Below are 18011 nucleotides of genomic sequence, written 5' to 3'. Positions count from 1 at the left end.
GCTACTACTTGTTTGCCTTATTAATACAAGTAATTCCACTGAATACAGTGAAACTATTCACATGAATAATATGAGTGTTGTTTAACTTAAAATGCTTGGAACCATAAGTTAGAGCATTATTGTGAACAGAGCCTGCACTTTGTTTATTACAGTGAGAACTGCTTATCTGCAATAGTTTATACTAAAATGTGAATGTTAAATTAATCATTTACCTTCAGGTAACAGTGCTTTTGCATTTTACAGCCAATGAAGTTCCTGTGCCAACTTTGTCTAAAGAATACATTGGAATGATGGAATACAAAAAAGAGGATGAAGAAAGGATTGTTCAAAATCTGATCCTTGGTACTTTGGTAACACTTCAAATTTAAGCAGTAGTCAGTGATATTCATTGTGGACACTACAACAAAAACTGTCAGTCCCCATGCTTCAGTTATGTTCAAGGTTGGCTTTATCCCATTCCCTGACTGCCAGTACAGCCTCAAGGCTCTATATAGCTCCTTTCTGTTGCCAGTCATTTCAAAAACAGAAGTGGTTTATCTGTGTGAAGATCATTTATCTAACTCTACATAACTCTATTATCTTTCTTATTATTTCTTCACTGAAAAAGCTAGAAATCTCAAGAGCAGTCCAGGGACTTGAATTTACTTTTGTCCTGGTCATCTACTTAGTCTGTAAATCATTGGCTTATATCAAAGTGTGGCTTACTAATCTCCTGTCTGTTTTTCCCTGTCGTTCTCTTCACTGAAGGCTGTGCTTTCATGTGGTTCTCTCTTGTAGGAGAATTACGCCTTCCTCTGAGTTACTTCCACAAGCATATTCCACATCCATCTTTACCACCAGTATTTTGCATTTGCTTATCATTAATAGTAAACTCAATGAATTTTCTATATGTGTTAGTATCCGTGTTAATTACTACTTAGAAATTACATCTTTCTTCTCATCTACTTCAGCCATCTGCATTTTTTTTCTTTGTGAAAACAGGGCTGTTGTTAAGCAATTCCAGAATTTGGTGGGGCCTCCTGCAGAAAGCTAAGTGCCAGTCACTTTTTTTGAAGTTTTCTTGTCATAGTTTTCCTGTCATTTCCTGGCATAGCTGCAGTACTCTCCTAACTCTCTGGAAAATTTTATTAATACTTTAGTATTAAAGATACTGTTACACAAGTTTTCAGGAACAAGCAGTTCATCAGTAAATCTGTTATCAAGTGACTGATCACTGAATAAATGAGCCCCATGGTGCTTATCTTTTTCAGAATGACACATTAAATCTTTGCATTCATATGTAATAAACCTGATGACTCTCCTTTTTGCAGATTTAAAGCCACGAGGAGTTGTAGTTAATATGATACCTGGCCTTCCAGCTCACATCTTATTCATGTGTGTGAGGTATGCAGATTATCTGAATGATGCTGACATGCTGAAATCATTCATGAATGTAACCATTGAAGGTATCAAACAAGTTATTAAGGTAGGAATAATATTTGGCTGTACTGTACTTTCTGATTTTAGTGTAAGGTTTACAAGATGCATGCCTTGCACCTGGGGAATGCTCACACTTTCATTTGCTAGTATTCCTAAGATAGAATAATTACTATTAGTAACATTCCTTTTGGAGTTTGTAGTAATATCCTAGTGCAGCCTTCAGGTAAGGTTGCACTATGCTGAACATGGTAATACATGCATTAACAGGAGCTACTTTATCTGCAGAGCTTGTTCGACAAAACATTTTCAAGTATTTTACATCTGAAAGTGAGTAACTAATTAGGTTCAGTATGCCTATGATTTTAGCCCTAGTAAAAGTTGGAAGGCCAAAAATGAGGGTTAGTGTGTTTGGCTGTAGAATGGCATGAGACTTTTAAGTGCTTTATACTATACTGTTCAATTAGTGCAGTGGTTTTTAGACATGTCATTTGGTACTGCAGTGTTAGTACCCAAATGATAGAACGTTATGTTGTCAGCCAGTTTAGAAACTAAATTATGAATACAAATCATTAGTTTATTATCTGATATGCATTAAAATTTCAGCTGTGTGAAAGCCTTATTGTAGATTTATAATGCAATAGAAACTTAGGCATGCTTTGTAGCACGGGTAGGAATGGATTGTGCTTTATGCAGTTGACTTTGTTGTGTAATTAGTGCCTATTGTTTGTTTGGAAACGAGTTGATACAAGTTATCCTTAGGAAAAATGTGTACTTACTTTGTTAATAAGACAAAAAAGCACATTTAAGCATAGTTATAATTGAATTTATGTAGTTCTTTTGTGTATATAGACATTATTAGCACTATTGCAGGAAGTCCTCCAGTACAGTACACTACAATATTTAGGTATGTGTTAAAGCTGGTGGATTTAGACTAATTTGTTTAGACAATCTATCATAGTAGAAGAATTAAACAGGGTTTACTAAAGAAGAGGGAACTTTGCCATATATATATTACCCTGAAAACGCAGTATGAGATGTACAGCTAGCATGTTACAGATGCTGTATGTTCCTTTTGCTATAGATAGATGCTAATGTTCATTCTCTAACGTTCAGTAGTGGGATTAAATTAGTTCTGTTGAATGATCTTGTTAAAATATTGCTTTATTTATCATTTTCAGGAATATTCAGAAGATTTTGAGATGTTGTCCTTTTGGCTTTCCAATACATATTATTTTCTTAACTGTTTAAAGCAATACAGTGGGGAAGAGGTAGGAATGATTTTACCAAATAATTTAATTACCTTACCATCAACCAGCATTTAATTCTGTAAGCAAAATAGGGATAATTATTCTCTAGGTCCCCACTTCACAATACTTAACGTATTCATATTGCTGTGCGGTGAAATATGTCTTACGTGAATAACAGAATAGAACTAACTGATCAAATGAACTCAAGAAAACATTAAAGTGCTAAACTTAGGTAAAGACAAGACGTGTAATCTGTTACTTAATCTCTTTAACATGATTTTAATGTGAGATGGATTTCAGATGTCCAACTAAACGAATATAAAAGAGTTTTACTATTTTATAATTGTGACCACTTCAAAAATTTACTGCTACCAAAATGAGGTTACAGAAGAAGACCTCAAGAAAGATGCATAGTAATAAAAAGCTATTTATTCCTTATGCTATTTGCTTATTTAAGCTAAGATTCATCCTGATTTTTGAGATTGTTTTAAATTGCAAACTCTTGTTATATTTGATTGCTAGAGATTATAAACTTAGACTGAACTGAAATTGCACAAGCACATGAGAATATGGTCTTCAAGATAAAAACAAAGAGGTATAACAAAGCCAAGGAATCACAGTAACTGTGTACTGTCTAACCTACAGTACTCCCTCTTGTGCTCATGTTGATAAGATACAATAAGCAATGGAGAATTGAAAACATGTAAATTTAATTAATACCATTCTTTTATAATAAATTCCAACAATAGAGAGAGGTCTGAATACATATTTTACAGTTTTAATCTGTATTTGTAATGGACTATTCCCAGAGAGTGAACATTCAGGGCTTCACACAAGCTAGCACCCTGTCTGGATTTTTGAAGTCAGAGCTTTTCTGATAAAAAGTCCAAGAATGACATCCCTTTGCAGCACTAAAATATACATTTTAACTTTTTGTGCTAGTATAGTTTAAACAATTGTGCTTTGACTTTTTCTGAGAAATAACTGCTTATTTTCTATTAAATGATTTTCTATTAAATAATCTATTAAATGATTAAATGATTATTAAATGATCTGAGCCAAAGTCCATTGAAATCTATGCAGGTCTTTCCTTTAGTAGAAGCTAGATTTAGCTTTTGGAAGAAACTACTTGTGATCTGTAAAAATAAGCATGGGAAGCTCAGAACTGGAAGTATCTCTTGAAGACAGCAGTAGCTTTGACTCATTTTGAGACTATGTTTGGTCAGAGACAATGAGTTGCTGTAATAAATACATTACCTCTTAATGCTAACTGATAATAATAATGTTACATGATTTTTTAATATTTGCAATTTACTTTTAGGAATTTATGAAGTATAACACCCCACGTCAGAACAAGAACTGTTTAAAGCATTTTGATCTCTCAGAATACAGACAGATTCTTAGTGACTTGGCCATTCGTATCTATCACCAATTTGTTACTGTAATGGAGAACAACATTCAGCCAATGATTGGTAAGAAAGCAAGAATCCAGAGAAAGTTAAATGTAGCTTGTGAAGTACATGAATAAAGCTTATATGTGGAGGCAAAGGGTGGGACAAGCTTCATTCTCCTGTTGACTGTGCATATATGTAGCTGCATGTTTGTATATGCATGTATGTTTCTGCACATATAAATTCCATTGAATGTTATATCCCTACAGGATTTGGAAAGACTTTGTCCTCGGAACAATTCACCGATACGGGATAATGCTTTCAAACAGAGTGGTCTTGCTGGGGTAGACATGGAACATACGCCTTTGTTTTCCTATAGATGGAGACACCACTGGGAACATTTGCTCTTTAGGTTTTCACTGCCTTGTGTTTCCCGTCTAACTAATATTGCTAGCTCGCCAAGCAGAATGCAAGCAATGAAGTGTCAGAGTATACCACTTTCTGTATTATTTTATAATACTGTTTTCACTATAAATTATAGCATTTGTTCTGGAAGATTCCTGCATTGCTATTATTTTACTACTTTTTAGTGATTTTGTCTAATTATTTGTGATAGTATGAGTGCCATTTTAATTATGATTTATGCAAAGCAATTTTTTTCCTAATTCTCTTTTGACTAAGGACCAATGGTGCTAATGTTGTAGGATGTGCAATGAATAACTCACTGTGTCTGTAGCCTTACGTTAACCTGGAAAGGAGAAAGACATCAACGTTTTACAAAAAGAACAGACTTCTTTTAATTTATGTACTCCAGAAGCCTTTATCAGTTTCTTATTTTTCTAGTATCATTTAGCTTTTAAAATATGCTTAAATTGTATTTTGTTCCAGAATTAAGTTAATATAACTGAAAAGAGCCTTAGTAGCATTAGTCTTACCAGTTATTTCCTATTGTCATCCAGTTCCAGGCATGCTGGAATATGAAAGTCTCCAGGGAATTTCTGGCTTGAAACCTACAGGGTTCCGTAAACGTTCTTCTAGTATAGATGACACAGATACCTACACAATGGCCTCTATTCTGCAACAACTCAGCTATTTTTATAGTACAATGTGCCAGAATGGCTTGGACTCCGAGCTTCTAAAGCAGGCAGTGAAGCAGCTTTTCTTTCTGATTGGAGCTGTCACCCTCAACAGTCTGTTCCTTCGCAAGGACATGTGCTCTTGTAGAAAAGGAATGCAGATAAGGTAAAGCCAGTAAAGTTTCAGCAAGCAGTTGCTTGAGAATGTACTTCTTAACATGTTTTTATGTAACATAGTCCCTTTTCTCTGAATCACTAGATATTCTCTGAATATTCTGCTCTAAGTAACCAATTGGTTTTTTACTCTTTGTGAAAAAGTAATCTTTGCCTTTTGGACTGAGCTTTCTGGTACTAACATATTACAAACTGTGCTTTCTATGGAAACAATAATGGAGGAAAAGACAGAGAAAATCACGGTCTGGAGTTCCAAGTCAGATGTGTTTAGGACTCCTCCCATGTCAGTTCGCTCGTGAGAACGAACACTATATTTAATTCTTTCTTAGTATAGGGAACGGGTTCTGCATTCCCTGGCTGGCAAACAGACTTGCTCTTTTCATGCTCTGAGAAAGGCACTGAGTCAGGACTATTGAGAGTTTGGGTCAGGTGACATCTGTCTTGTTATGAGCATGAAGAAAATACATTTCTAACTGTTTTGCAGAAGATACAGCTCATTTGTTCTCCATTAGACAGTCTGCAGACTAAAGTGAAAGAAAATAAGTAGATCTTGACCCATCTAGCAAGATTATTAGAAGAAATCTGCTTTAGCCTTTAGATCCTAAGTTATAAGCCCCACTCTACTTTGCAATGTACAGATTGTTCTCATCTCTTGTATAAACTCAGTTGCAAATTAATATTTTAAAGATACATAGTGCACCAGCATGACAGCCAATGCCAATATTTATTGGTAGTGTTCTGTAAGTGACAGTTAAACTAATAAGTTGCTTTATATTATCCAAGCTTTAAGAAATAAGGAAAATAAAAGGGATTAAAATGTTCATCAAAGGGATTGAACTTACATATCAGTAAGCCATTAATTGTTTGATTTTATAATCTATGGATATATTTTTTAGCCTAAAATGTATGCATTTGAACATTGCATTAAAGGAACATTGTTAATTTAATATCATTACTGACAGAAGGTTTTAGTATAACTTGCTTATTAGGGGGACCTTGACATTTCCTTGTCTATTCCTCGTTAAATTCAGGTGCAACATCAGCTACTTGGAAGAATGGCTTAAAGACAAGAATCTCCAAAGTAGCAATGCTAAAGAAACTTTGGAGCCTCTGTCTCAGGCAGCCTGGCTCCTTCAGGTCAAAAAGATCACTGATGATGATGCCAAGGAAATATATGAGCACTGCACATCTCTTTCCACTGTGCAGGTGATGAACGTTTTGTTTTCTCCTGGCAGCACCAATTACAGAATCTTAGTTTTTTGAAATAATTTATTGCAAAGAGCTACTGGCCTTTTGTTTTGTGAACATAGCATTCCTCAGTATTTCATGTCATCACTTGCTATATTTGAATTTTTAACTCCTTATTCCTGATTGTTAACATTTGAAAGACTCCTGTGGTGAATACCTGTCTGCATTGTTCTACATACCACCTTTTTATTCCATAGTATGTTTTCTTTACTTTGACATAGACTTTCTTGTTACATTTCTCTTAACTAATTCAGCTTTTTCTGCTACTCCTTGATCCGACTGACATTTGAAAATAAGTCATAACAATCATCACATGCAAAACCACTCAATAGGTAACCAGTTAAAATTCTGTCTTTATTGTAAAACTCCTTACTAAGACCTAATTAAATATCAATAAAAGCATCATATTATTGCTTTCTCCTTTTTGTCTGCTCACATTTTGTGACATACTAAAATAAGTCTTTTTAATTTAAACAGATAGTTAAGATCCTTAACTCATACACACCAATAGATGATTTTGAGAAAAGAGTGACTCCGTCATTTGTTCGTAAAGTCCAGGTAAAAGCTCTGATTACCATCTTTGATATTTAAGTTACAGGACACTTCATGCACACTTGTCTTTCATGCTATAAGTTTTACAGCATGACTATTAAGTCATATTATGACGAAGCTGCTCAGCTTCTAAACATTTGGAAATGATTAAAAAAGTCTCTTTAATGTTACATGAATGCAAGATTTGTCATGAGGAAAAATATTTTTACTGGGTTTGCTTTTATTCCTAACAGAGTATTTTCTTACTCTTTCTGTTATAATTTCAGGCTATGCTAAATAATCGTGAGGATGTTCCACAGTTGATGCTTGATACCAAATACCTCTTTCAAGTGACGTTTCCTTTCACCCCCTCTCCACATGCCTTGGAAATGATACAAGTCCCCAGCAGCTTCAAACTTGGCTTTCTCACAAGAGTGTAATAAAAAGAGGCATCAATATTTCTTCAGAGGCTAGAGACAGACAGACTTTCATGCTTTGTTTCTTCAGCTAATGAATGGTATGGTAGTTTGCAGTGAACTCTGTCTTTAAAAACTTGTTGTTGAGTCCAGACTTAAAAAGTAGGAATAATCAGCTTGTGATTTCCTTTTCTCTTTTCTTGCTGTTCTCCAGTTTTCATTAGTCCTAAAAGAGATGGCATTATATCACCAACTGGATATAAAAGTGGTCTTACTGTTTTGTAGCCAAACATGACAAGAAAAGCATTTATCTGACAAGCTTGCATTGATGCTCTGTCACTAACCCTAAAGCACCAGTCACAGGAGAAAGTTACGTCTATCATGAGATAACTGCTGTTATCTTGTAATTTTTCTTGGCATCGCTTTTTTTTTTTCCCCATGCTAATTCCATTCATTGCCTTGATGTAATAGAGCTGTTTTACAGTAGTTTTCACCCTTCTGTATTTTTATACCTTTCTTCCTTTTGTGAAATATGTGTCTTCTAACAGTTCCTCCAGAAGACTGTAGTAGGAAGAAATGGAAGGTCTTCTCACAGTAGTTTAAAAAAAATCAGCACTGTCAGATTCCATGTTGAAGCTGGGAATATTGCTGATATCAGGCTAAGAGAGCTACTGTTAAAACTCGTATCTGCTTGTGGACACACTGAGTTGCTCACCCAGGCAGAATGCTTGGATTATAGTCCAGGCACACCAAACAGTTCTTTAACCAGAGAAGCAACTCAGATGCTTGTCTTGAAGACAGATTTCAGTTTTGCTCTGCAAAATTCTGTGGTGACAGATCTAGATTTTCCTATCAGTCGTTACAGTAAAAAAGTCAGGTGTAAAATCCATGTTGCTATCCAGGTTTGAATTAGAGGCTTGTTTCTTTAAAAAGCAGAAGTCCATCTCCTATTTCAGGTCCCTCTCTAATACAGCGTATTTCAGAACATAGACTGAGTATACACAAGTTTACACATCTTTTTTTTTCACCCTTCCTTTTTGCTTTTTTCCCTCCTCCAGTCCTGACACTGAGTAGGAATGAATGCAGGCACTGTGGTCTAGTCTTACTGGTAAAACAAACTTAATTTCTTAGGTATTGTTTTTATTTATTAAATTTAGATTGCAGGATCCCTATAAGCAGAAGTAGTCCCCTTTTTGCTTTGTACAGCCTTCTTCCTAGAATCCAGAATGCAATGAATAATAACAGCATTTAATACTGGACCTTGTCAGAACAACTGAAGAAAAGGCATTTACTCCACTACAATGACTGTCCTTAGAAATTTCTCAATAAATGATGCTATTTTTCTATCTAATATATTAGACATAGTTATTATAATAAAATACTAAAGCTCTGCTGTATTTAAAGGATTCTATTTTAATTCAGTTAATTTAAACATTATATTAGACATAGTTATAATAAAATACTAAAGCTCTGCTGTATTTAAAGGATTCTATTTTAATTCAGTTAATTAAATTTTATTATAGGAAGGAACAATTGTTTTTTTTTATTATACAGTATTGGTACTGCTTGTTTAATTTCACAGAACAATCTGTAAATGTAAAGATGAACCATTCTTGCCGTTAACTATCCTTGGTATTTACTATGAACAGTGACATATTTGTAGTGATGTCCATAGAGAGATTTGAAAATTTTATGAAGAAAAAACTTTGTTTAATAGCAACAAAAAGTATAAAAATATCACAGACATAGGTAATAAATTACTAAATAAAGTAGCTTTTAAATCAATTTGAAGTACTTTGAATGATGTAATAGTTATTTTATGTTTTCAATACTTAATCATGTTAAGGAAACTATTTGGATTATATGAATCTTAGTGAATATTGTTTGTCGTGTATTACACTGTAGCATCTTATTTACCTAATGGTCTGGTGATTTTACTGCAGCATCATGCATCTTCCTGTCAGAATGGTACGCTCTCCCTGACTCCTCATGAATTTCTGTAAATACATGCAAACAAGTTTTGTTGCTATAAATTGTATATAACCTTTTTTACAGTTACTGGAGCTGTATGTCTGTTACCTGGTATGGTATGGCTAAAATCACAGTCTGCTCTTATATTCACATCACACAGAAGTATCTGAAGGCATTTGTGAGGAAAATCAGTGGTAGCTGATCAGAGAAAAATGTTATGACAGTTTGGTGCTAAGTTATTTTGAGAGGCTTGCGTGAAATGTGCTATTAACATTGTATGCCAAGAACAAAATATTGATTTGTTTTCAAAAGAAAGTTCAAACTGACCAGTGTTTACTGTATATTGTCAAAAACTTGTCTTGCCTTTGCTGATGTTAATACCCTCAACCAGTATATAAGGTAAAAAACTCCATTTGTTATCTGTAATTCTAAATGTAAGAGGGCAGTAGCAGTGAAGGCCGATACGTGAAAAAAGTGTTATTGAGGATAGCTTTCCTAAAAAGATAGTAAAGGAGAAAGCTGGTCCATTCACACAGGAAGATTTTGAATGATAATCTTTACTGCAGTGAGAAAACACTAAAATAGCTTATGAATGGACATATGAGATGCTATTGCCATCATTGGACTTGTGTCCATATGCGACTCCTGCAGCTTCTGCAAATGGGACTTAGAGATGGACCCAAAGGTAGTCCCTTTCAGTCCTGTGTTTCCATAATACTCTGATAAAAGAGATTAGGATGAGTTAATTCTACTCAAATTTACACTGAACTGAGACCTTTTTTCCCTCTTTTTTCCTCATTTAGCCTCAGATCCTCTGACTATTGACTGCAAGTATCTAGTGGCATGATTTCATTGACTTCAGTGGGGTCACAATAACAGATGTGACCTTCACTGCACTTTTTTAATTGTTCAGACATGTTTTCATAGTTTTCCACTGAGTTTTTAAAAGAGTGCAAAAAGGTAGATTGTTTTTATTTTGTTCTTTTAAGACAATAACTTGAAAATCAGGGGAACAATAGAAGTATATCTAAGGAAGCATGCCTGAAAGCAGGATGGATATTAATCAAGTGTTTGACTTTTAATTTTATTTAAATGTATGAGCTAGATTTAGCATGACAGTGTCATTTGTCACAATATCAATTTGATAGTTGGAAAAATCAGTGCAGTCATTCATCTCCCCAGTATGTTTAAACTTACGCGTTTGAAACAAAACAAAAATTCCTGCTATATGGAACAGATAAAATCTGTTTTGCCTAACAGTTTGAGTATGTTCATTATTTCTTATTCTGAAAGAGCGCAGTTAAAGTGAAACATTTAAACTATAATCATCATAACTGACCTGAGGCGATACAACCAGAGAGGCTGAGCTTTAAATACCCTTTAAGCAGATTTAACAGGAAGGTTGCCTTTCTGCATTAGCAACTGCACAAGCTTATTTACTCATCTTGAGACACTTCAGGTTCTTGTTCTTCAAAAAGGTAAGTAAATCTGAATATTTATCAACACAATTCACTGTACAGAATTTCTCTACAAGTAACATATTTGTTAATGTGTTTCATCATGCTACTATTTTTAAATTGCTACTGTGACCTTTTAAAAATGTAATAAGTTTAAAAATCTCAGGCTGTGGCACAGGAAGGTACAATCCTTTTAGAACTTTCTTGGTTTAAACTGTTTGTGATAATGATGAATTTCTTTCCTATTTTATAAAGATAGGTACTATCTCAGATATAATACTGTTTTCTAATTATCTGGAAGTTTTGTTGGCTTTTCTAGCAAAATTTTATAATATATCACAATATCATCTGAGGTAGAATTCTGATATTGGGCAAAATTCATCCTGGATGTGACTCCAGTAAATTTGCACACTATCTGAAAGATTAATTCTGCCCTTCTTCCAAACATTAGATCCTTGTTTAAAGTCTCTAGTTCCAGTAATGATATTCTGTTCAACTAAGATGACATTTTGTCTATCATACTTACCTTTTACCCTTCTTCAAAGTGGAAATTTTCCTCCCAAGATCTAGTATAGGATTAGTGTCTTGTGGCTTCATACCAAGTATATAAGTGTAGCCTGCTTATGTCACTTGAGTTGCCCACAGTGGGAATCACTAATTCGAAGAACCTCTGAATAAAAGATTATTCTGCTGTAAATGTCCAGGTGCAGTTAACCAGCATAATTGAACCCTGATGCTATAAAAACAAGAGAAACTCCCTGAAAAGATGGTGGGTTGTGGTATCAGGGTCGTTTCTTTTTTGCAAAAGAACACATTAAAAACTTCAGAACGTATTTGTTGCAGTTCATCAAATAAGATATAAACCCCTTTGACTACATGTAGCTCATTCAAAGCTCTATGTAGATTTCAAGATTACAATGTAGTGTGTTGTACTTCATTTCAGGACAGATTTCTTCCAACATGTTTTGAGAAGAAGTTGTGCCTCTCCTGAGACAACAGCAAAATTTCTATTGATTTGGGTATGGGCAGGGTTTCTGAGTTCATTGTTAAAAATTAGAAGAAACTATTGCAGGGCCTACCTAAATGAAGCAAAAGATATTGAATCCAGATATTCAAATTTGTTTGGCTAGGCATTTTATGAAAAAAAAACATTCTAGGCACATGCCAGCATTCTACTGCTTATTCTTAAGTATTTCATTGGACTAGTTGAAAAATGAGGCAGTAAACTCATTTTGTTGACTGTACATGTATAAATACTGTTAAAAGCTTCCATTTTAGAAGTGATGAAAGATCTCATTTTCCCTATGAAAAAAACAAGGAGAAAAATGACACTAGAATATTGTGCTTGTTTCTATTTCTGATTCTCCTGTAGCTACTGACTGAATCCTCAGCCATCTTTCCAGATTTAAAAATAATACATAATACTGACTATATATTAATGCAGTGGGGAAACAAAAAATTATTGTTCAGTGCCGATTTCTCAGAAATCCAGATCATTGTTATGTGTTGACTCGTTACTGTCTGCTGACATTAGTTAAGTAAAAACTAAGAGTTAATTCCTGCATTTAGTGAATTAATGCTGCATTTTATAACAAAATGTTCTCTTACCTACTTTTCTTCATAAAAATGAAATCTTAAGAACATGTGCTACTGACTGTGTTGCATATAGTCACAGTTCATCAAACTTTAATGGTTAGTCACAGACATTATCCAGCCTGCAGTTATCTATACACAGTCTAAGATGCATTAGCTACCTGAGAAATACCAGGAAGCTTTGCATTAGACTGGAATGCATGCTTGCTTTCTTCTCTGTCTCTTTCAGCTCGGTCATACCACAAAGATGTGCGACCAGACCTTTCTAGCGATTGTATTTGGTCCATGTGACAAGTGCTCCAAAGAGAAGCCCCTTAGGCCTGTTTACATCAAATCAGAACAACTCAGCTACTGCTCACTATGTGTGGAAATGGTACGTTGTTGATTTTATCAGCCAGAATATGAAAATACTGCTAAAAATAGAGGTTGGATTTATTAATGTTTTGTTTGTTGGATTTTTCTGGGCAGCAGATAGGCTTCAGTAGGCAGAAAACTTGCTTACTTCTAATCCAAATAAACCTGATTATAAGCATCTGATGTTGTTCCCTGAGCCTGGAACAGAGGGGCTGTGAGCTCAGTGATGCCTTTTTGATTCCTGAGTGGAAAATGACTACAAGTTTTTTTTCCTTGTGTTTCTGTGTAAATGTTATGTACCTAGTTAACTTTGCTCTGAAGTAAATGCATGCAAGTCTGCTGGGCCTGTGATCTTCAGCATTGCCCATTACCTTTAGCAGAACTTAACACAAGATGAAACTGTTGCAGTAAACTTACTAACTAAAGACTAGGGGCTATAAAGTTGGTTTAGCCTATCTCAGTAAAACTGGGCCTATTCACATGTCAGAACTCCTTCGTGGCCTGCATGTCATACTGAGACTGTGTTGTCTTGCATGCCATGTGCAGTATGTGGGTGAGGATCTTTGAGAGCCAGAGACAGCTACAATGAGGATAAAGCAGGAAGAGATTGTTGCATGATAGAGCAGGCTCTTCCGTCATCATGTCCATGGACCATCCCAGAAGGTGGTTTGGGGGAATATCAGCAAAACTGCTAAGCTGACCAACAAGTCCTACTAGAATACCTGCACAAGGAAGAGATCTTCTGGAGGCCTTCTAAGCTCTGAGAATTGCTGGTGAGGCAATATCCCACTGTCCTGATAGGGAACACTGTCCCAGTGAGGTCACTGTTTTTTAGATGAAATTCAAAGTTAAGATGATAAACCTGTGTGGCCACTAAAGAGCTAGTCTCCAAAACTCCCTTTATAGACTTAGGCATGTTGATGTCTTGGTTATACTCCAACTTGGAGTAATTTTGCTCTTCCTGAACCATTGTGTATTATCAGTTAGAGAAGACATCCTTCATTGCTTCCTCCCTGAAACTGGTCTGTACTGGTACTGAGCAGTGTCCAACAGTTCATTGCATTTGAGTGTCAGATCAAATGATCTCTGCAGAAATCTTAAAGGGTTTAGCTAGCTATGTTTACAAAACACTGTAAGACAGGCAGATGAGCGTACTGATCTGGTGCTCAGATGGTGCAATGTGTACAGTTTACTGACTGACACAGCACACTCTCATGTGTTACATTGTTTAGAAGGAAATTTAGATACAATGATGACAAGGCAAAAGACAATCCCTTTCCTCCTGACTTTAAAATTACTGTTTTATTCATGTCCTCCTTGGCCAGCAGCCTATAAATAGCTATGTATCCAGTAAATATTTGCATGACTTGATAAATACATACTGGAATTGCAAGAAACTGTTTGTTATTTACAGTTCCTGCAGCTTTCTCCTCCTTCCTTTCTCTACTTTCCATGTTACAGTAGGTAGGCTTCTGCCAACAGAAAGCACTATTAAGTGGAAAAAAAGAGAGCTCAAGAATTGCCTCAGCAATTAACAGTCTGTTAGGCTTCCTCTTAACACTGAAATAGGATCTTGGGCTTTCTAGTAGGTCTGGCTTCAGCTTGCTCCTTCACAGATCATCCTACTTGGATTTTAAACAAAATCATCTTTTGCCTCTGGGGTTTACCAGTTTTGGTGATAGATGCTAATCAGTAGAATCTCTAATGCAGTCAGCTAGCGTCTGCTGTTTTAGTATCCACAGGAAGTATTAATAACTGCAACAGAGATTAACTGGTGAATTAGTGAGACTGAAAACTTATTTTTAAAATTTACTTTTTCAGATAGGCAACAATTTGTGTCATGCTGTCACCCTCCTTTTCCCTTATATCCTTATTGATAGAACATTATCAACTTCCCTGCATGCTTCCCAGTTACTACAATCTGGTTTGTTTGCCAGGTTTGAAAGAAAGGTTTACAATTGCAGTAACTATTGGTTTTGCCACAATTCTCGGCAGTAGAATGCTTTTTCTTCTGTAGCTGTGCCACAGAATAATGCTGTGTAGAAAGCTGACTGCTCCAGAGTGGCTGATGATTACTCTGAAAATATATGAAGCCGAGTCAGCTTGCCTGTTCTCTATTGGCAATGGTTAGAGACAAGCCATTTTATAAGAAGTCCTTCTTTTGGGAAGCTTGAAGGCTCACTGCCATTGAGGACATAGCAGCTAGTCTGGAAGCAGACAGTTTTCTAGGGAACACTGGTCAGTATAAGGCCACAGCAGTAAATACTTTTTGCACCAGTCATTATTTCACCGATAATGGATGGTATATGGTTATATAGCACAGTTCAGTTAATTACCACTTTCCCATAGAGTCCACATACCGTATTTCCTGTAGAGGACGATTTTACAGATATTTGGCCTGTGCTGACACATTCTGAAACCCTTTTCAGAGCACTCTGCAGAGTCCAAGTTTAGAGGACCTACACTTTATCCTCTGCTGCAGATTGATCTGCCATTTCAGATTAAATGCACCTTCAGCATAATGAATCCTGACATTGTGTTAACCAGTTATTTACTATTTATAATTATTATTTGGAATAATTGCTCATGTGTTGTTAAAAGTATATTGGCTTCAGCATTACTAGGTTTTATGAAAAGGGGGAAACAAAAAGGCTTGATTTAAGCATTGTTTACTAAATGGTAACGTTCTTGCTTTGCCTTTCTTTTTTTGTAGTTTCCCTAGTACTGTGTTCCTCTAAATTAATCCAACCTTGGTTCATTTTATTTAAAGCTCCCAAATGGCCTTACTCTAACCTGTGGTTTTTGCATGGTTAACTAATGACTACATTGGTAGTTAAGCAGTTTGGTTAGATGAACTAAGTACTTTCTACTTTACTCAGGCTGATGAAATGTATGTTACATGTCACACACTGTAAGATTCACTTTGTTCAGCAGAGACTTCCCTTTCATCTCATGGTTCTGCTCATCCCTGTCATCTTCGAACTGGTATCAAGACTCAGTCTAAACATATTTGGTTTCCAATGACTCTCACACCTTCTACAACATTCTTCATAGAAAAATTTAATCCCATTCCCCAAGGCAGTGAGACTACTAACATCAGTAAAGCAAGAAACTCTGGATCTTTTGCTGTAATTACTGTGCTAGCCATCTGACATACAAGCATTATCAGAACCAAGGTCCTTAGAGCTGAGGCGTTCCTATTAAGGCAAATAACATTTTCATAGACTCTGTTGGATTTGGCTTCCAGATCTCTTCACACTTTTCAGGTGTCAGAAGCAGAACATTTATCAGAGATGAAACTCCTTCAAAAAATCAAATTGCTTCTTTAAAATCTTCCCCTCTGACACTCCTTTAGGACAAGAGAAGACACGTTGTTGAATTTAATATAAACAGATTTAATTTTTCAGACAAGAAGATAACGTGCTAGAAGCTTCCTGACACTTTCCTGCTTCATGATGCTTTTCTTGTTGTTCTCGCATGACTTTAAAATACTGAATTTTATTTCTTCAGCACTGTCAGTGTGTTTGGAAGGTTTTGCAAAGTGCTCTTTACTTTGAGGGGCATTGAAGAATGTTCCCATATCCAGCAGTATGTGAACTCCATAGGTTATACTGTCACCTTTTTCTTCTGTGATACTGAACATAATTGGATCAAAGTAAGTTCAGGGTTGCCTGAACAGCCATCAGGCTGACATGATTAAGTCACTCCAGTTTATGTGGACAATGAAGACTGGAAGTATATCCACTGCTTTTGACTCTCCAGCTAAATAACTCAGCTCCTGTTTGTAGATGGATTGACTAAAATGAACTCAAATAAGCACAAGGTCAGACCAAGGTTTGAATTCAACCTCCAGCTCTACACTGAAAAGCTCAGCAGCTCTGCCTGTGTGTCCCAGCTGACAAGTGACACTACTACTAAACTCAGTGTGAGAAAGGACTTGATTTTCTCTGGGACCCGGTACTGTGTCCAGGATGTGCCCAGAGCCTAAACAACAGCTGCAAACGCTCGTTTTCTTATCTCACTTTCTGTTCTGGGAACATCTCCAGGTTGAACAATAGGCATTTGGGTTGTCTATTTTCTAGCTAAAGGGAGACAATGAGAGTCAATATTAGCAAAGTTACTCCATGGAGATAAAGGACAATTACTATAAAAAGGAGAAGACATTTTCAAGGAACTCCCCTTCCAGGGAACAAAAAGCTGCAGGGCCATTTGCCACAGGCTCCATCTCTGGAAACTTGAGCTGCTCGGTGTGCACAGTGGATGCAGTGTGACTGCACGCAGTCAGAGCTCGCAGCCAGAGCGGGAGCGTTGATCTGGGTTCATGCTAACACCAAAGTGAAGGATTCCTCGTTCTGGCTGGATTTTTAAAAACTGGCCCATTTCAAGGGTAGGGAAGGCCACAAATGCTAACACGGATATCTGTGTGCAGAGTAAAGAGGAAGTTGGTTTAAAAAGGAAAGAAAAGAGGAAAAGTGATAGCAGAAAATTTAAAAACAAGGAATTCAAAGCCTAGTAGAGAGAAGGGCTCATTCACATCACTACATCTGTCATACAGGCACAGGGATTAGGTGAGAGACCTTCTGGGTGCCTGAGTGCTCATTCAGCCCCTGCCTTAGGGGTGTAAGGGAACAATGGAGCTGGGCGGGGACAGAACGAGTCTTCCCAGTTTGACATTTTAAAATGCCATGGAGGTAAAGAATAAGGATTTCTTTTTCTCCTCCCACAAAGTGTGCAGTTTTGGGTACAAACAAATTTTGGTTCCAAGCAGAAACACTCTTCTGCACATTTATCTGGGGAAAGGAGACCTTTGGGCTGTGCAAATGGCTTGTGCCATTGGGCTTTGTTGGAGAAAGCCTGTGACCATGGGGGCTGTTTGCACACAGCCTTGGCAGGAGTGAGGAGAAGAGCTGAGGCCAGCTCGCAAGTGGCCTGCCTTGAGGCTGGCCCTGAGCACTGAGCCCACCGGGCCGGTGCTGCCTGCTCTCCCGGGGTGTGTGGTGGGGGAAGGGGCTGTGCAGGCAGGTGCTGGCTGCAAGCACAGCGAGCAGAGCCTCCAGTCTGGCCTCGGACGTCAGCGTGGGGAGGGGGTGGGAGTCCAGTCTGGCTCCGGCTCAGTTGCTGAAGCAGCGGGAGC

At 36.6% G+C, this 18011-nt stretch overlaps 1 protein-coding gene across 1 annotated transcript in view; it reads left to right on the top strand.

The window, feature by feature from the left end:
- The window catches only part of MYO5C (myosin VC), a 36790-nt gene extending 29177 nt beyond the window's left edge, over positions 1 to 7613 (top strand). The window contains exons 34-41 of the mRNA XM_062583328.1: positions 244 to 342; positions 1311 to 1465; positions 2598 to 2687; positions 3988 to 4138; positions 5017 to 5299; positions 6339 to 6513; positions 7033 to 7113; positions 7374 to 7613. Of these exons, the coding sequence (XP_062439312.1) occupies positions 244 to 342; positions 1311 to 1465; positions 2598 to 2687; positions 3988 to 4138; positions 5017 to 5299; positions 6339 to 6513; positions 7033 to 7113; positions 7374 to 7526 (1187 nt within the window). The 3' untranslated portion in view covers positions 7527 to 7613. The remainder of the gene's footprint in view (positions 1 to 243; positions 343 to 1310; positions 1466 to 2597; positions 2688 to 3987; positions 4139 to 5016; positions 5300 to 6338; positions 6514 to 7032; positions 7114 to 7373) is intronic.
- The last annotated feature ends 10398 nt before the right edge of the window (positions 7614 to 18011 follow it).

The sequence above is a fragment of the Rhea pennata genome, chromosome 10 (assembly GCF_028389875.1).
Source record: "Rhea pennata isolate bPtePen1 chromosome 10, bPtePen1.pri, whole genome shotgun sequence".
Taxonomy (NCBI): Eukaryota; Metazoa; Chordata; class Aves; order Rheiformes; family Rheidae; genus Rhea; species Rhea pennata.
This window is presented reverse-complemented; position numbering and strand designations above follow the sequence as displayed.